Source organism: Thunnus thynnus, chromosome 22, assembly GCF_963924715.1.
Source record: "Thunnus thynnus chromosome 22, fThuThy2.1, whole genome shotgun sequence".
Lineage (NCBI taxonomy): Eukaryota > Metazoa > Chordata > Actinopteri > Scombriformes > Scombridae > Thunnus > Thunnus thynnus.
The window spans coordinates 1,185,709-1,204,873 of NC_089538.1; the positions used below are offsets into that span (position 1 = coordinate 1,185,709).

Below are 19,165 nucleotides of genomic sequence, written 5' to 3' on the forward strand. Positions count from 1 at the left end.
TGTGTGTGTGTGTGTGTGTGTAAGCCTATTTTAGCTTGCAAACCCCCCCAAAACAAAACAAAGAACAAACAAAAATCATAAAAATATTAGGAATAAAAAAATAAAAATCATCAAATAATCAATCAATCAAATAAAAAAAGGTAAATCAAAATGATGAGATACTAAGTCAAAATTCTTAACTTTCAGGTTAAAATTACGAGGTAAGTATTTTGCCATTATTTTGACTTAGTGAGGCAAAGTTTTAGAGAGTAAGCCTCAATGATGAGGTACAAATGTGCAGCAGACACTGGCTGCGTTGTGGAGCTCCTAGCACACACTGGACATGCTCTAAACAAATCTGTGTTGTAGGCTGATGTACACAAGCTGCCATCACTATGGTGACACCTGCCCCAGATCATGTAGAACCTGTAACATCTTGAAATTATAGTCATCAAATGCCATTAAAATTAAGGCTATAATCTATATAATTTAAACTTTTCAACAAACTATAGTCCAGTTTTAACAGACTGCTGTTCTGTGGTGTTATCAGCAGCTCCAACAACAAAGTGACACTTTGGAAAAAAAGTAAAATCCACAAGCCTCTGCTCTATGAAATCAGTTTTACACTTAGAAATCTCCATTAAAATCTCATGTTTCCATCACATTCTGAGCAGTAAATGGACCAGCCAGGGACCACCAAAGGCCCTGTTTACACCTGGTATTAACATGCGTTCCCACATGTGTCCCCACTTGTGATGGGATCTCACTTTCCCACTCTATATGCAAATAAACACAGACATCATTTCTGTTTTCAAAGACCGGACCCGGAGTCTGCTCCGTCCAAAGCTGTAGTAAATATTCAGGACATATATATATATGTATATATATATATATGTATGTGTATATATATATATATATATATATATATATATATATATATATATATATATGTATATATGTATATATACACACACACACACACACACACATATATATATATATATATATATATATATATATATGTATATATATATATATGTGTGTATGTGTGTGTGTGTATATATATATATATATATATATATATATATATATATATGTATATATACATAGAGAGAGAGAGAGTTATATGCAGTGATCTCCCCGCAGCTGTGTCTCTCCATTGAGAGACGCTGTGCGCATTTACACACAAGACACAGCAGCATAACTTTATTGATTATTTAAATCTCGGACACGCCGACAGGATCTAATGTTGATTAATTGATCAGAGGAAACTATCCAGCAACGTTTAGCTTCTGAAATATTTTTTTAAACACACAAGCGGAAAATTAATGTTTAATTTCTATTCTAATTGCCGATTTGAAGAGGAAAACCGGTTAGGGGAACGGGAAAAACAGGAAAAAACGGGAAGTGGATTACGTTTTTAATTCACATGAAAAGCAAAGTAGTTTGTTTATCCTGTTATCAAAGAAGTTGAACAGCTTTGGATGGAGGGTCTTGTGTCTAGTCTGCCGGAAAATAGAGGACATCAGTTGAATAGGTGGTCCTTCAGTGTGGCCCAGGATGCATTGCGTTTACACTACTAAAAGAATGTGGCCACATGCAGCCCAGACCACCTCTGAATGTGGTTTGAGTGATCGGATCTCAATCTGTCCTCAGTGCGTCTTGGGTGCGTTCACACCTGTATTTAGAGCTGTCCATTTGTTCTCGGATCACCGGAGACAGATGTTAATACCAGGTGTAAACAGGGCCAAATACTTTAATGGTCTGCCTACACAAAGCTGATGATGAGCCTTCATAAGCTGGATACTCTTTCAGTTTTCTGAAATTCCACTTTTACCATATCATGTGTTTCAGATTTTTATAAATGGTGCATTTCTTCTGATTACAATGAAAAAAATTGTAAGCTAGCAAAGCATTCCTGCTGGGTTTCATGAGTTACTCCATACATACATACATACATTTTCACATCCAGACTATGGAGGTCAGACAGATGTTTGTGTGATTAACCCAAACATCTCTGATTTTACTGTCAGTGAAAATATGTTCAGTTTGCTACTGCAGTAATGGTGGCGTCATTTGAGAGTGCAGCACATGGAAATATGTCTTCTAGAAGAAGCAGTCAGGGTACAGTAACCAGAATGTGTGGATCATGGAGCAAATAGGAGAAAATTGCTGCTCTTATGCACGTTGATGATGGGAAATGGGACAGCACTGTATACTGACGAGTAAATGTGCATCAACACGCCCTGATGTGCATCAGGATGCCGCCAGAGTGTGTTGCCCTTGACTCATAATTTTGACTCAAGGGCATGAGTCAATACACAAAGAACAGAAAAGCTAACAATGCACACAGAGGGAGTGTGACTTCATTCTCTGCTCAAGTTGCCTTTACTCCACTATATCCTTACATAGCAAAAAGTTGTTTGCTGTCATCCAGTGAGGCTCAATGTCATTTATGTGACCTTTAGGCCGTATTCAGACCAAATCAGGCGGTGCGGCGAAAACGTCAGTTCTCCCATTCATTTGAATGTTGGTAGTGTGGCTCGGCTGTGGATGTTTTGGCCAGTGCGGCGCTGCACTGGACTGCGTCCAGAAAGCTGAGCCAGAGTCAACTTTTGGAGAAATGCAACCCAACGTCAGCCGCAGTGACCAATCACAGCGGGAGATCAGACTGACCGGAGTTGTAAACTCTGCCATGAGGGAGCGCAAAAATGTTACCAGGACGAAGGGAGGACATTTCTCTTCGTTTTGTGATAACGTTAGTAAAGTCAGACTTTGCTGTCAGCTTCCTGACTCATTTTAAAAAAGACGAGAGTTAAGGGGAGAGAGAGAGAGCAGCTGTGGTCGAGTGAGCTAGAGAGTGAATGAAGAGAGGGAGCACTGGTAGCAAGAAAGCCGGTGAATCAGATCAATAAAAGGTTATTTTCTGATGGTTTCACAGCGGTTACGTTCTAGAGCACAAATAAACACGCCCACAACCCCCCCACACACCTCAGCTCGACCTTGTGGCTCAACGCTGCACCACCTGATTTGGTCTGAATACGGCCTTAAAGGGGAACTCCAGTGATCTTCCACATCAGCATGTGTTTCCAGATGTTAGATGTGAAAAAAGAGGGAGCTGTATGAAATCTTATAAAAACAGTCAAGTTGCATTGTGGGTACTGCAGGTTCCGGGTTTTAGGAAGGAAGAAGAGTGCATGGAATAAAAAGATGATGTAGGAGTGCAATGGTAAATCAGTGGAGTACTCTTTTAAAATAAGTTTTATCACTCCCAACTTTTCATCAGGTTTTTTTTGGGGGTTTTTTGCTGGCAGCAATGAGCTTCCATACAATGCCAACAAGGAGGATAAGTATCTGATATGATTGGAAAACAGGAACATCAGATTCACACAATTTGGCATAATTTCCTTGCTGTTCGTACTTGCTCCTTTATTTATATAAAGTATAATATGAACAGCTCATAAAGTCATACTTCATCTGCAGTCAGTTAGTTGATATGGTATGGACTGTCTGCTCTCTCAAAAGTACAAATGTTTGCCTGGAGTTCATGTTTTTTCTTTTATTTGTTCCAAGTCATGAAGGAGCCAGAGAGTGACAACACCCCAACTGGTGAGACAGAAGAAGAAGAAGAAGATGATGATGAAGATGAGTCATTGAGGAGGGAGGGGGGTGGGCTGGACCAGACACAGGCCCCGCTCTCACATGTCCAGGCCCCTGACTTCTCCATGGAGCCCCAGAGCTCTCCAGGGGAGGGTGGGAGTCCCCTGGAGGGCAGCACAGACAGGCCCGAGGCAGGTGGGTAGGAACGGGAAGAAGGGGAAGAAATAAAGGTCAGAACTACCAAAACAAGACTGAAAGTGTAATAAATTTGAAAGACAGATTGATGGATGTTGGTGTAATGTCATGTGACCATGTAGCCATCAGGGTACCGTTCACAATGGTGCCTTTTTTCGTTGCTTTACTCTCTCTGTAATAACAAAAATGTAGTTTCAGTTGTACAAAATAAGTTCAAACTTCTCAATTTTAACATTTTTATTTATTTAGAACATTTTGTTGTGTAAAATAAACTAATATATTAATAATAAACAAGGTAAAGTAAGTTGTTCAGGCTACTTGTGGGAGATGTGCTGTTTGCCTGTCGTCTCCACCTCTTCATCAAACATCTCAATGTGGCTGTTTCTACTTGTACTCTTCCTCTCTGCAGTATTTCTAACTGATTCATTGAACAAAGAGCTCTAAACATCTCCAGATTTTTTTGTGTTGAGTTGTTTTTATTGAAAAATAGCACCGCTAACAAAGCTCCGCTAACTCAGTGATGAACACACTTCATTTCCTTTAAGTTCTTCACAATAAAAGCTATCTGTTAGTTTGTCAGTGCTGCTGCTGCTACATTTCTTACATTTCAGGAAATGTTTTCATCAGCGGTAACTTAACACAGCTCCAGTATGGCTGAAAGCGATCCAGAAACAGTAAAATAAGGCTGATATCTGAAAGTACAAACAGGAACACAGGAGAAAAATTTCAAGTGCACGTGTGTTAACTAGGAGGGAACACAACCCGATTGATCAAAGGTGATAGGTACTTGTTAGTACTGACGTAGTTTGGTCGGTACACTTAAAAGTACAAGTTTGGTACTCAACCCTGTTTACAGCTGAGTCAAACCCTCACTCTTTGATCTAATATTCTCTGCCAGCATCTCCCCCTCTGACATCAACTCCTTCCACTTACTTTGGGATCATACATTTTGTAGGAAGACATGCATTTTTTAAGGATTTGAGCCTATTCATATTTTGAAAGTATTTCATATCAGCTACACGTTTGGCTGAACTAAAAGAAATATATATACTCACTTTTTGATCATTCGAGTTAGCAACGCCAACTAACATGTTTAACTAAATTTAAGATGTGTAATTATCAAAACTTTGTATGTTGCTTTTCTTGTATGTTTCCTTTTCTCTTTTGCTTTCTTATTTCTTATTTTGAGAAATAGAAACTTTTTTTTTCTTCAAAAGCCATTTCTTTTAATTTAATTAATGTTCCTCACAGCTTTATTCACACATGACAGGACGTTTACAGGACGTTTCGCCAACTATTTTGATAATCGAGTAATGGTTTTAGTAATTTTTTAATCAAAAATGCCAAAATATTTGCTGGTTTCAGCCTCATATGTGATCATTTCATGCTTTCTTTGTCATACAGTACCAGTCAAATTTTGGACACCTAATCATTCAGGGTTTATTCAGGGTTATTTTCCTCATTGTAGAACAATACTGAAGAAATCTAAACTATAAAATAACATATGCAATTATGTAGTAAACAAAAACATGTTAAACAAACTAAAATATCTTATTATTATATATATTTTAGATTCCTCAGCCACTGTTTGCTCTGATATTAGCTTTGCACACTCAAGGAATTTTCTCAACCAGCTTCATGGGGTCGTCTTTGATGTCTTCAGTATTGTTCGACATTGTAGAAAATAGTAAAAATAAAGAAAAACGCTTGAATAAGTAGTGTACATGATAGTAAACTGATAAACTTTGGGTTTGGGACTGTTGGACAAACAAAAAAGATATATGAAGACATTTTATAGACATAACAATTAACTAATAATGAAAATGATTGTTAGTTGCAGCCGTACGACAACAATACATACAACCATAACACCTACACTGAAATTACTTTATTTTTTAATTACAGCAATCAGCTGTTCACAGCTCCCAGTGGCATGATTCCCAAGCCCAAAGAATGTAACAAGCACCAGAAAAACATAATATACATCCCTGTGCACTATCTTGAACAAAAACACATATTTGGAAAAATACACAAGCAAAAAATACAAAAACATAGGCTGACAATAACACAAGCTGCAGCAAAAGTTTATCCCTCCACCCAGTACTTCTGTGCTTCATCTGCAATGGTTGCCTGGCAACCCCACAATGACAACAAGTCTCTGCAAAGTCATTACCACCTGGCTGTTGTCTGTCAAGAAATAATTACAGCACATAACTCTATGTAAGGTCAGTCTGTATGACAAACCAAGAAGTTTGCCATAGTTTGAACTTGTGAATGTGCTGTTAGTGACTAATCAAATGTTATATGTTTGTGGTTTCAGGCCAGCAGTTCCCCAGCCACACCTACATCTGCTCTCTGTGTGGAACCTTCTGCCCTGACTCTGTGTTCCTGGAGGAACATGTTAAACTGATACACTCAGACACAACCGGTGCCCAATCTCTGCAGGCACTGCAGTCCACCTCTGCAGCTGCACCCACCATGGGGGACAGCAGCAGTGACTCCAGGAGGGGTGGAGGGGGGCAGAATGAGGGCAGCACAGGACCAGGGGCTGGTGCGGGCATCAGTCGGCGAGGGGGGCCTGTGAAAAAGGAGATTAAAATCGAGGGCGGGTATGAGTGTGGGGACTGCGGCCGCCATTTTAACTACCTGGGCAACCTGCGGCAGCACCAGCGTATCCACACCGGAGAGAAGCCCTTCATGTGTCCAGAGTGTGGGGAGAGGTTCCGCCATGCAGCCCGGTTAAAAAGCCACAGGTTGGTCCACAGCGGCGCCCAGAGCCCCTTCCCCTGCCCCCAGTGTGGGAAAGGTTTCTCAGTGCTCTCTGGACTTAAGAGACACCAGCGGGTGCACACCGGTGAGAGCCCGTACGCTTGTCCGCAGTGCGGCCGGCGCTTTAAGGAGCTGGGGAACTTGTATACCCACCAGAGGATCCACAGCGGAGCCACACCCTACTGCTGCCAGCAGTGCGGACGCAGCTTCCGCCACCTTGGCACCTACAAGAGCCACCGCTGCACGCCAGCACAGTAATCCGCTACAGCTCACTGAAAGCTGACAACCTGACAAAGTCAAAGTGTACGTCAAAAACAGACATGGAGCTCAATCTGAGATGTGTCCTCATCGTGTGGCTGTCTGCTGTCACTGCGGGAGGTGCAGGTGAATTGGGGAATGGGGCGGGTTTTCTGAGATTTTGCCCAAGCTTTCCTGTTTTGTCACATTCATGATATTTCACCTCCTCTCCACCATCAAGGAAACTATCATCTTAATCTTATAAACGGTAGTTTGACAAAACAATCTCAACTGAAGGTCTACTTGAAAGGTGAGTTTGGAGGTTTATTCTTGAGCATGGAAACTTTGGAGTTGGAGGTAGTTGTCTTGAGTTGAGATCGTTTGTTAAAAAGCTGTATCAGGCACAACATGGAAATGAGATAAAGCATGCAGACTGTGTTTTTAGGTCATGTCAAAGTCATCATGAGGGGAGGTGAATCGAGGCCCCAGAGGAAGACCTTCCCTTTTTATGACTGGATGGGATCGGTGCATAAGCTCATAGAAAAACTTAATGCGTTTTGTATGTTTAGGTCCGTTTATTTCAATTCACATAGTGTATATTAAAGGATAATTTCTGTTAATTAAAATTTGGCAATCATTTCTAAATCTAGCCCCAAGAAACACAAGCAGTCAGATGATCAGAAAGGTTGCAAACGAGCCAACAGTTTATTCATCTAAACTTTAATTTTGAGGTCAAACTGAAAGTGAAACACCTGCTAATAACCCCTCATTGAAGAGGAAAACTATGTGAGGACGTATAGTAAGTACAGAGTTGGTCTGTAAACTGATGGACGTTTACAACAGACAGTTTGGGTGATAATGTTATGCCTTTGTTCTCTCTTCCAAAGGAGTTTGACTAACCTGTTGTTGGTTTGTTTCTAACCTGTCTGATCATCGATTATAACAGATAGACTCGATGGCCAGAGATACAACAATAAAACCCAAGTTGTAACAAACTGTAGTTTTCCTTTAGTGGCTCAAAGGTTTCGGAGCATCCTGGAAGTCATGATTACACCACACCGGCAACTTCTCATATCAGTCTGTACTGGAGCGACTATCTGAAAGACACTTCAGTTTTCTGCAGGTTTTTATATCACTCAGATTGGCTGTGAGGAAAATAGGAAGAAGGAGGAAAACACTCAAGGTTTTATGTGTAATCTTGGAGAGTTGAAGAGAAGATGACATATATGATTTAAAACAGGGCACCACGGATTGGGAATTTTAGAAAATTCAAGCACAAGAACTATCTAGAGAAAATGAAGCACTAAAGTCAGTATTTTAGACATGAAGCAGGAGAGACTGAACAAGAAAGCCTGGTGAAAGTAACAATGAAAGCATTCGAATAGATCTGGGGTCTGCATTATGAGCATATTGTTTTTAAAGACAGATTCAGAGACAGCAGGAGAGGACAGTTAACAAGGTCCTACGCCATACTTGAATCCTACATTTCACTCACAGCTGATTTGCACCTTCACTCGCTGAGCCTCCAGGATGCCCTGTCATGACCTCGCTCTGTGCCGATGGAGGGACCTGTTAACAGAGTGGTGGGATACTATCACCCACATGTGGACCGTCTGTGCAACTGCAACTAAAATATCTTCTGGGTTTACTTTCATCTTGATGCTGCTTGGTGCTATGTGTAGAGCAGAAAGTTTATCATATCATTTTTAACCAGTGTAATCTACTGTTACAGACTGTATATTGGTCATTTTATATGTTTGCTTGTATGATGACTAAGAATTGTGTGATGACAGAGAAAAAAGAAAATAACATCCAAAATGTCCGGTGTGTTTTCTAAATTAGAAAAAGTGACCCGTGTACTGATTTACTCACGCTTGTGTGTGAAATGACTTCCTGGATCTCAGCGCTGTGTGAAAGACTGTGACAAAAGCAAGAAAATGGCAACTTATCCAAACCTGTGGATGTGACATGCTAACCATTGACAATCTGCTTTCAAATAAACAGTTGTCTGAATATCATCAGTGAGTGTGTGTTTTTCTTTTTTTAAACAAATAACAGCGTAAACCGGATTTACTCAAATTCTGTACTTAACTTTAGTATTAACATTTAATGCTTCTTTATACTTACTGTACACTTACGTACATATAAGAGGGTTACATGTTACATGTTAACTAATAATAAACTTTTCAGATTAAAATTTTTACAAGACATTTCTGTTTTTTACTGTACCAGAAACTAAATAAAGCAGTTAAAATCAGCTTCCCCACATACAACATTACAATGTTCTTTACACACTAATGCATCAATAATATAACAATTTACTGAATGCAGGTCATTGTGCATAATAAGTAGTTTTACTTTGATAATCAAGTACATTTTGCTGATGATGACTCCACTGGTTTGCATGTTTTAGCTATTTACTCAAATTGTGGTTTTTAACTTTACATGACAGTTAACCATTTTGCAAACCATGCTGCTGCTTTTTCTACCAATCCAGCTGTCTATTGGCTTCCACTTTAGGCAGACTTTTAAAATCAGTCTGCAATTAAAGGACAGGTTCACGATATTTCAAGTGTGTATTAAAACAACAGTCAGGTGTCCATATGAATAGTGAAAGAGGTTTTTCTCGCTGTAATCATTCCTCCTGTTCATACTGGCTATTAAAAGATCCCCTTCAAATGTGCTTTCAATGTAAGTGATGGAGGCCAAAATCCACAGTGTCCAAACAGTCATTTTGTGCAAAAATGGATTTAAAAGTTGATGTGAAGCTTATATTCAGCTTCAGCAGTCTGAGTTAGTCATATCAAGTGGATATCTGACACATTTACAGTCTTTTTAGCATCAAATTCCCTCTTTGTGTTTCCTCAGACAGTGTTTCCCTGTTGAGCTGTAGTGGAAGTATAGTAACAAAAAGAGGGACTTTGGCACTAAAAAGACTGTAATGTTGAAAGATATCTACTTGATTTGACTCATTTGGACGCTGAAGCTTCATATTAGTTTCAGATAAATTTTTAGATACATTTTTGTACCGGAGTTCATTTGCATCCGAATAAGAATGATATCATATTTAGTAACTTATACATGCTTTAATAGTCTTCCTTCCTTGATTATTGTAATGCCCTGTTGACTTGTCTGAATAGTGGAGCTATTAAACAGCTCCAAATTCAGCAGCCAGATGACTGAGCAGCATTGCTCACACATCACAGCGATCTCAGCTTCATTGCATTGCTCCTCAGTCTCCTTTAGAATCCATTTTAAGTGTCACATACAGTACTTTGCAAAAGTTTCAGGCACCGTAGATGTTTAGATTCTTATCCATTATGCAGTACCATCAGGGAGGTGTCTGATCGGTCCCAAATTTATTCATGACATGACAATGACCCCAAGCATACAGCTAGAGTCATAAAGAACTATTTTCAGCAACAAGAAGAATGATGAGTCCTGCAACAGATGGTATGGTATGGCCCCCACAGAGCCCTGATCTCAACATCATGGAGTCAATCTGGGATTACATGAAGAAGCACCTGAGATGGCCTAAAAAATAAATCCACAGAAGAACATTCTTTCTCCAGGATGGTTACAACAACCTACCTGCAAGTTACCATGAAAAACTGTGTTAAAGTGTACAGTTTCATGTTTCATGATTATATTATGTTTTGTCTGCATTTATATCACAATGTCATTTTATCTATTCAATATTTAACACTTTTTGGCTCCATAGTTTTTTTATTGAAGAAAAATAATGCTGCATGTTAGAGGTGTTAGAACGTCAATTCAACAACTGAATGCCATACTTTGCAGACGCTACACATGCAGAATGTTAACTGGAGAACACATTGTAAGTGATGCAACATATGGATGTATAATATTTAAAAGATATATGGCATCTAGTCAAACAGGACAGAATGTTGGAGTAGTGTCCACTGTAGTCAGAACCCACTTTACAGGTTGAGTGTATTGACAGATATACGTAATGTGAATTAATAATTTGTAACTGGAAATTACTTAATTCATTCCATTTGTCCCGTCAAAGTGATCTAGAGGGGCAGGGGCAGACGTAGTGATTTCTGAGTACATTCTAATTATATGTGGGCATGAATTATTAATTCAAAAGAGCATATTAATAATTAATGTGTACCAATGACCAAACTCCTCAAATTAATAGTTTGGGTACATGACTCAATAAATTGTTCCCTAGAATAAATCATTTGTGTAAACATTACATTTTTAGTCGAAGAAATGAATTGAAAGGTTTAAATCACAAACTTCAGAGAACAAATCATCAAAAGTTTCTCCCCAATACCTGCATGGCTTCATAGCTGTCTGTCCATCTGTGATAGACTGGTGATCTGTAGTTTGCCTCTAACACAGTGCATGCTGGGATAGGCTCCAGCCTCCTGCAACCAATCTCCCAGGAACAGCACTGGGCTTTGAAGCCAATTTGCCAATTTGATACACTGTGGAATTACAACTCCTGGGTCTGACAGGGGACTGAAAAGCATTTTTCCCGCACACAATCATGAAGCAGCTGTAAAATGGTGGATACATTTTTTTTAAGTGTCACATTTCCCACAAAATGACTCGTTTCACTATCAGAATTTGATCCATTCGGTCCAATAACATTTGGAAAGTCTAGAAGCGCTACACGATTTAATTGTTTTATCCCCATTCTGGATGGCTAAACTGGTGCTGGGGCTCTATGGGCACTGTATGTTTTCATGCTAGTAATTTCTTAACAGTGGGAAGTGACTTTTTTGGCTTCATACGCCACTGAGCAACTTTCATAGGAATGAATGGGGCCCTGCCTCTGACACTGTATCCAGTTCTCTGTATACATCCATGCCTGCAATCCAGTTGCATTGCAATTTTTTTTCCTAGGATAGGAATTTTCTGTAAAGACCCGCCCCTACACTGCTTCTGATTGGCTATGACCCTGATATTCTTACCCTAACCCGAAACCTAACCATCTCACTCCTCATGCCTAAACCTAACCAACCTAACTAACCTAACCAACCTAACCAACAACGGCAATGAGTACTAGCCAATCAGACGCAGAATGAAGCAGAGTAGGGCAGGTCATTCCATCACCATCCTTGGACAAAGAAAAACTTGCATCGTGTCTATTGTTTTTCCAACCCACTTTGGATGAAGCCACACCCACTTCCATATGATGAAAGCCTAAACGGAATGATGGAAGCCGCAACAGCTGCATTCCCATGGAAACCACCCTCACATGGGTCCTACAAAATATCACAGCAACAGTAGCTTGGAAAACAGTGACATGGGGCACTGAATTTGATGAATTTGTTGTTGAAAAGCCACAGTCTGGGAGAATGTGCTTTGGACAGATGAAACAAAATTAGAGCTTTTTGGTAAATAACAACAACCCTGTGTTTACAGAAGAAAAAATTAGGCCTTCAAAGAAAAGAACACTATGCCTACTGTGAAACATGGAGGATTTTGGAGCAAAATATACACCCCGATACCAGAAAGCTGTGTGTTAGCTGCAGGTCATAGGTCTTCCAGCAGGATAATGACCCCAAACATACATCAAAAAGCACCCAAGAGTGGATAAGAAGAAAATGTTGGACCATTCTGAAGTGGCCTGCAATGAGTCCTGATCTGAATCCCATTGGACATCTGTGGAAAGAGCTGAAACTTGCAGTTGGGAGACGGCACCCATCAAACCTGAGAGAACTGGAGCAATTTGCTCAAGAAGAGTGGGCCGAACTACCAGTGGAGAAGTGTTGAAACCTTACTCAGAGTTACAGAAAGCGCTTGACTGCAGTTATTATCTCCAAAGGCTGTGCTACAAAATATTAAGTTAAGGGTACCAATAATTTTGGCCATGCCATTTTCATTAATTTTATTAGTATTAAATAATATGTTCAGTTGTAAATCAAAAGCAAAGTTTCAGTTATATTCAATGTGAAATTAAGAATGATGGATACCATATACTTCTGTTAGTTTCAACTTAATAAAGAGAAAATTTAGTTTTTTAAAAAACAGTGGAAGGGTACCAATATTTTCAGCCACATCTGTATTTTGATATATAAACACAATTTATATATATATATATATATATATATATATATAATGATAATTAAACTGGATGTCATTTTTTTCATTTTCAAACTGGCAGACAGTGCAACCCAAAGTGGGAAATTAAATTTCAAACGGGACATTTGCATTTAAGTTTTAATTATTTCCTGATTTTAGCTCATGTCTAATGAAAATGAAAATGAAAATGTTCATAATGACAGGCCACTTATGAAATCTGACAGTCAACTGTTATGTAAATGGCCATTAAATAGATTTTTTTCTTTAATGTCCATTCGGAACAAGCTGAAATAAGAATATAACTGAAACAAGTCCAGTTTATTATTTCATTTCCAGGTTTAAGTTTCCCAGGGTTCCTTGGAACAGACACTTTCAGTTTATAATTGTAGCGTCTGTTGTCCGACTAAGTACCGATAACACCATGTAACACCAGTAACACCTTTACACGCGGCAATACGTTTTGCTCAGCACCAATCCATCCTATCCCGCCCCACCTCCCCCCACCTGGCCCACCACCTTTTCTGGCAGAAACCCTGTTTCCTGTTGTCTGAAAAGTTTAAAATTCAGTGTCATAATTATTATGGCAGTGTTAATCTGTGCAGAGTAAACCAAAAAGTATTTGTCAATTGAGTTTTAATTTCAATTTTAATGAAATGGTTTAATTTGAATTTGGCAGCCATAGACTTCCATAGGCCAATAGATTGAGCAGTCCTGTGCTGTCTTCTCTGTCAAACCTGATTCCTGAAGCACATAGTGACACTTTGAATTATTAGACCACCTTGATATACAGTGGAGGAATGAGTGCACATTTCTACAATGGCAGAAATAATTAACTTTGAGTCAAGATGAATGGCTAGAGGCTGAGCAGAATTTGTTCTCTCCCAAAGATTTTGTGTTTGAGTGGCGTAGCTGGAAGATGTGTAAAACTGAAAGAGACAGAAGTCATAACTCATGTGGTTATCCTTCTACAGCTGTGGAGCTGGAATGAATAATTGCTCCTCACAGAGTGATGGCAGTTTAATTTCTTGGAGAAAATGTGTAGCCTGTGTAGTAAGAGATAACCATAGTGCAAGTCAACGTACAGTATATTGAGCGTCAGCTTTGCAGGATGACATTAGGATGACATTAGGATGACCTTCATACATAGATACCTCTTGGATTAAGTCAAGAAACAGCCACCTGCACTAGTCTAGATTAGTTAGACTGAGGGTGCTATGAAAACACTCCTGCATGCATGTGCATGGCGCAAGAGAAGATAGACGCTGTGCTGCTGCCAGAAGAGCCGCTGACTGAGATTACTCTGAGCAGCATGCATGGGAATAAATTACAATATAATAGATTTGTGTATATTTCTCACTTTACCTCTGATGGTCTGAATAACTTGGTGCTGCTGTTGCTGCTCTGTCTTGTCTGTCCATGTGCTGTCAGTGTCTTCTTTTCATGTTGCGACGTTATCAGTTATGAATTTGTTTTTCACTGTGTGAGAAAATGTGTGGCGTGAGAGCATGTGAAAAATGTCAATTGCGTGAATCTCACGGTCAATGCGTGAGAGTTGGCAGCCCTGTTAATAGACATGTTACACTTAAAAGAGCCGACTCTGATTTGGCTCCTTCCCAAGTGCCAATCAGCAGGCTAACGTTAGGTGGACAGGCTGGTAAAGTTAGCTAACACTGACTCGCAAATCAGTTCAGCATTTCAGTGACAATACAATCCTACTTTTAGCTAATTTAAAGTTTGGCTTGAGTCAGTGGGCCCAGCAGGTTCATTCAACATATGCTAGTCTATCCTTTCCTATGTTCTATTTTCAGTTGATGATCAGTTAAGCTAAACAGCATGTTTCTCACCTTTGTAAACAGTCAGACTCCTGTGTGGATTGACAGACTGTGATTGACAGCCAAAGCATGTACTATGATGCACTGTATTATGATGAATTTATTTTTAAAAAACAAAAAGTGGAGAAGCAAAACCATAACTTTTGCTAACTGAATAATGGGGCTGTATTTGCTCCACTTGCTCCATTGCTCAGGCGCATATGGTGTGCAGCAGGAAAACTTCTGAGATGAAATATATTTACATATTTATAGATTCTGGAAATTTTAATGAGGGAGAAGGAGTAGATGCCATTTTAAGGATTTTAATGTGGTAATTATACTTTTTTTGTGGAAAAAACCATATCAGACACACATTATTGTTCCAAGCAGCTGCAGAGTGTTTTTGTCTTCATACATGTCTGAAGGATATCTTTAAAGAAATGTTGCCCTGTAATGGGTAAAATTTAGATACAGTACACAGTGACAGTCTGAACATACCCTCCACACACCAGTTATTCTCTTCATTGATGAAGCACTGAATATAACCTCTGTTGTTTCACTGCTATAAATGGGGTGTGTGGATGACAGGAGACCACAGAGATACACAGCCTCTCTGATGCTTTATACTTTCTGACTGTAGGAGGTGCTGCTCCTCTGCACAACAACTGTATAGCGTATGTGTGTGTGTGTGTGTGTGTGCTATCACAGTCTGTTACTGTGCTATACAGATTTATAGCGAGGACAGCAGCTTCTGCTTGTGCCCTGATATGTAAAATAACCTTCACTGAGAGATTCTAAAAGGCTTTATGTGAAAATAGCTTAACAAGGCAAAAAAAAAAAAAAAAAAAAAAATCCCTTTGAGGGAGAAAAAAGTTGTCTCTGAGTCACATGATAGCCACTATGGGACTGATTGACATGTTTGGATTTTTTATGACTAGATAAAGGGTGCCATGATTTGATTGAACATCAAAGGAAAGTAAAACAAGGGATAATTGTAGCTTGATGACACAAATTAACAATGAGAAAATGTTTTATTCAAGATGCAGGGGGATATAAAAAGATGTGATCATGTGATCATAATTTGGAGCCATTACAGAATCTGAATGGAGGCCAAAAAATGTACAAATAAACCCTAGTTGATGCTGAACAGAGGAAAATGAGCTTAATGTGACTTTTGGCTTAATGACCATAAAACACAGCTGGGAAACTGAGCCAGCATGCTCCGTCATGACAACCTGCTGTGATGAGAACAGCAAGTAAAAAGAGGTCATGAAAGAATTCAAATTCAGGAGCAAATATATTGAAAATGGCTTAATGTTCACCTTTCACAGTAAGCCTTTTACAACATCCAACACTTAAGATGACAAGTCAAATCAGTTTACGGTCTGTTACCGATGTGAGACCAATAAAATGATAAGAATTACAGCGGATAGATAGCAGGCAGAACAATATGTGAATAGTTTGCCAAAAGAGACACAGCAACACACTCACTGGCCACTTCATTAGTTACACCTGTGCAATTTAATACAACCCAATACAACAGCTCTGCCATTAATTCCTCTTACTGAGCAAGACTGCGACAGCCAATGGGCTTACTGGCATGCACTGGTGCTGGAACAGGGGGGACAATGAGACGTTTTGTCCCTCACTTTCAGGTGTTATGGTAATATAGTGGTAATGTCTAAGCCAGGTTTTAACAGTAAGCCTACTCCAACATGTTGGACCTTTTAATCCATTCATAATCAACCATTGTGTAATTCAAATGAAATCAAAGTAATCTGACATTCAATAAAATCTGATTATGAATTGGGTGTGTGTGTGATGTGTGTGTGTCTGTTTGCCTTACTGCACATCTTGAGCGCTGTCTTTCCTAGCATACTGTATGTTACGTAGGTTCTGGGATAGACTAGCTAGCTAACAAAATGACTGAGCCACTGATTAAAAAAAAGTTTGTGCAAAGCAAACTTGGTTTTGCAATCAAGCCTAGGCCTACACACTGCTTTTACCAGTGGAGCTGCCAGATGCGGGAGAGCAAGAGTGAGAGAGAACCATAATTAAACCATCAAACCATATTAAAAAAAAAAAAATTGACTGACTGACATATTGGTTGGTTGATTGGTTACAGAGTGACATGTGATGCAGCCAGCCAAATTCGGAGCACCTGTGCCTAATGCTCCGATAGGATAGAAGGTCAACTCCCAGCATTGTTCGTGTGCTCTCTCTTGCCATGACTCATCCCAGCCAGCAGCCGCAGGCTTTTGTTTTTCGTTTGATTCTAGTTTTGTTTTTATTCCACAACACCTTACACTTCATTGTTCACACATCCACACCTACAGTGCTGATGTTACTGACTGACATACTCCATATTTGCAATAATTGTATTGCAATTATTATTATATTTCGTGTGTTTCTTTCTTTCTTTCTTTCTTATTATTCCGCCACTTCAGACCTAAATTTAACCCCCTAAACATGCTCAAAAACTCACCAAATTTGGCACACACATCAGGTCTGGTGAAAATTTTGATAAAATGTAAATATTAACCTCCAAAATGCCAAAATGCGCTCTCTAGCGCCACCTATGTAACTAAAATGGCCGCCACGGCCCGTAGGAATGTCGTAGAGAGATCGAACCAAAACTCAATTATTCGTCTGATCAAGACTTACAAATCATACACTGACACCCCTGACCTAAATCCAACAGGAAGTCTGCAATTAGCCTGTCGATATAAGACTTTGCTTCAATTTTGGACCCCCAAGAAACGCTATCTCCTCCTATCTCCCGTTAATGGTATCGGCTTCAAACTTGAATACATGACTTATCACACTGTGCTGAAGAAAAGTTGTTAAACACTTTGTAATAACTTGAACGGTTTAGATATTATAAGCCCTGAAAGTTGTAGTGCCACATCACACCTTACAATGTAAACCAATGGGGAGGCAATCTCTAGGCATGGACTTTGTGTCAAACAAATGGTTCTGATGTCTAAACTATAAGTCTGACCACTTTGAAACCTGTATCAATGGATTTGCGACGAAATTTCCAACAAAAAATGATTTTTAATGTAGGATTTGTCAAAAGTGAAGGGATTGCCAAAGTCAAGGGATTTATGAGGATATTTCACAAGAAGAGTGACACTCTCCTCTCCAACTGAGAGGGAGAAAGAGAGAGAATAGGGGGTACACATTTCAATCAAACTTTGACCAGGTCATGTGGGTTAAAAGTCTTTACTTTTCTAAACATAAACTTGATGAAAATTAGGAAGTGCATTTCTTTTACACACAAACTCATCAAAAGTTTTCAAATTATTAATTGAAATTACAATGAAAGGGCCCAAAACTTGCATAATTTTGATGATACAGGTGTGAGCAAGACAGACATGTCTCACCCTGCAGAAAATTCTTATCCTCACACATTTGATGTTTCACCATGACAGAGGAAGTTGCTATAACTTTATTGTACATGCTCCAATCTGCACCAAACTCTACATGTTTGATAAGAGTCCCGGCCTGAAAACGTCTACATGACAGTATCCCATCAGTGATGCAAACTGGCTGAATAGCGCCCCCTATGAAATTGCAGCAAAGCAGCCCCAGCAGCAAGCAAAATAGTCGACATAGGAAATAATGTTTATCTCCTTCTTGCATTGTCTGAAAACAGCCTGGGTCTGAAGACATCTACATGCCCGTGACAGAAGTCCTTCGACTGCGTCGTGGCCCGACATGTGCGGAGGCACGAGGGCCCTTTCAACGCTGCTTGCAGCCTTAATTTTTAGCTGTATTTTATAATCTTTAAAGATTCTTCCCTTTCTATCCCAGTTGTTGTATGTCTTGTAGTTTGTTTTTTCTTAATGTCTTTGTAATTATGGGATTTGAAGAGCTATATATTATGCTCTGGATCAGAGATTGTCATCATATCAAAAGCATATTCTTTGTTTAGAAACAATATGTTTATGCTAAATGTCTTTAAAGAAGCAGCCTTTTCACCATTCAGGGGTTTTTGTTTGTTGTTTTATGTCGTTCAGTCAAACATATGAGTATTTTTCTGTGTCCAGCTGCAGTTACTTATTATCTCTTCAGACAAAAGTACCGGAAGCCTTTGGCTAATCCTGTCATTCATTTACCCTTACAATGACAAAACCTTGGTCCTTATGCCTGAGACACACTAGATGCGTGAGCAGCGTGTGTGTGTGTGTGTCGCTGAACTGCTGCGTCTCTCACGCTTGCAGGGTCCACACCGGAAGCATGTCTGCTGCGGCGCTTCTGCCCTATCTGGCAGCCCTATCTTTCTCGTTTTCCCTGTCTATTTCTGCTGAGAACGGTGCACGTCACGTGGAGAAAATGGGCGAGACCTTGAATCTCTAGATGAAGCGACGCAACAGCCTTGCATGAGACGTGCGTTTCACGTGGGCTGTGTGGCCGCTCTAACCTGTTAACATGGGTGCCAAAATGAAAAGCAAGAGGTTCCGCGACGCACACATGCTGCTCACGCATCCAGTGTGTCCCAGGGGTTACAG

General features: G+C 39.6%; 1 protein-coding gene across 1 annotated transcript in view; it reads left to right on the forward strand.

Moving 5' to 3' along the window:
• The window catches only part of znf16l (zinc finger protein 16 like), a 10,033-nt gene extending 1,235 nt beyond the window's left edge, over positions 1–8,798 (forward strand). Inside the window, exons 2-3 of the mRNA XM_067579021.1 lie at positions 3,553–3,774; positions 6,095–8,798. Coding sequence (XP_067435122.1) covers positions 3,553–3,774; positions 6,095–6,801 — 929 coding nt within the window. The 3' untranslated portion in view covers positions 6,802–8,798. The remainder of the gene's footprint in view (positions 1–3,552; positions 3,775–6,094) is intronic.
• The last annotated feature ends 10,367 nt before the right edge of the window (positions 8,799–19,165 follow it).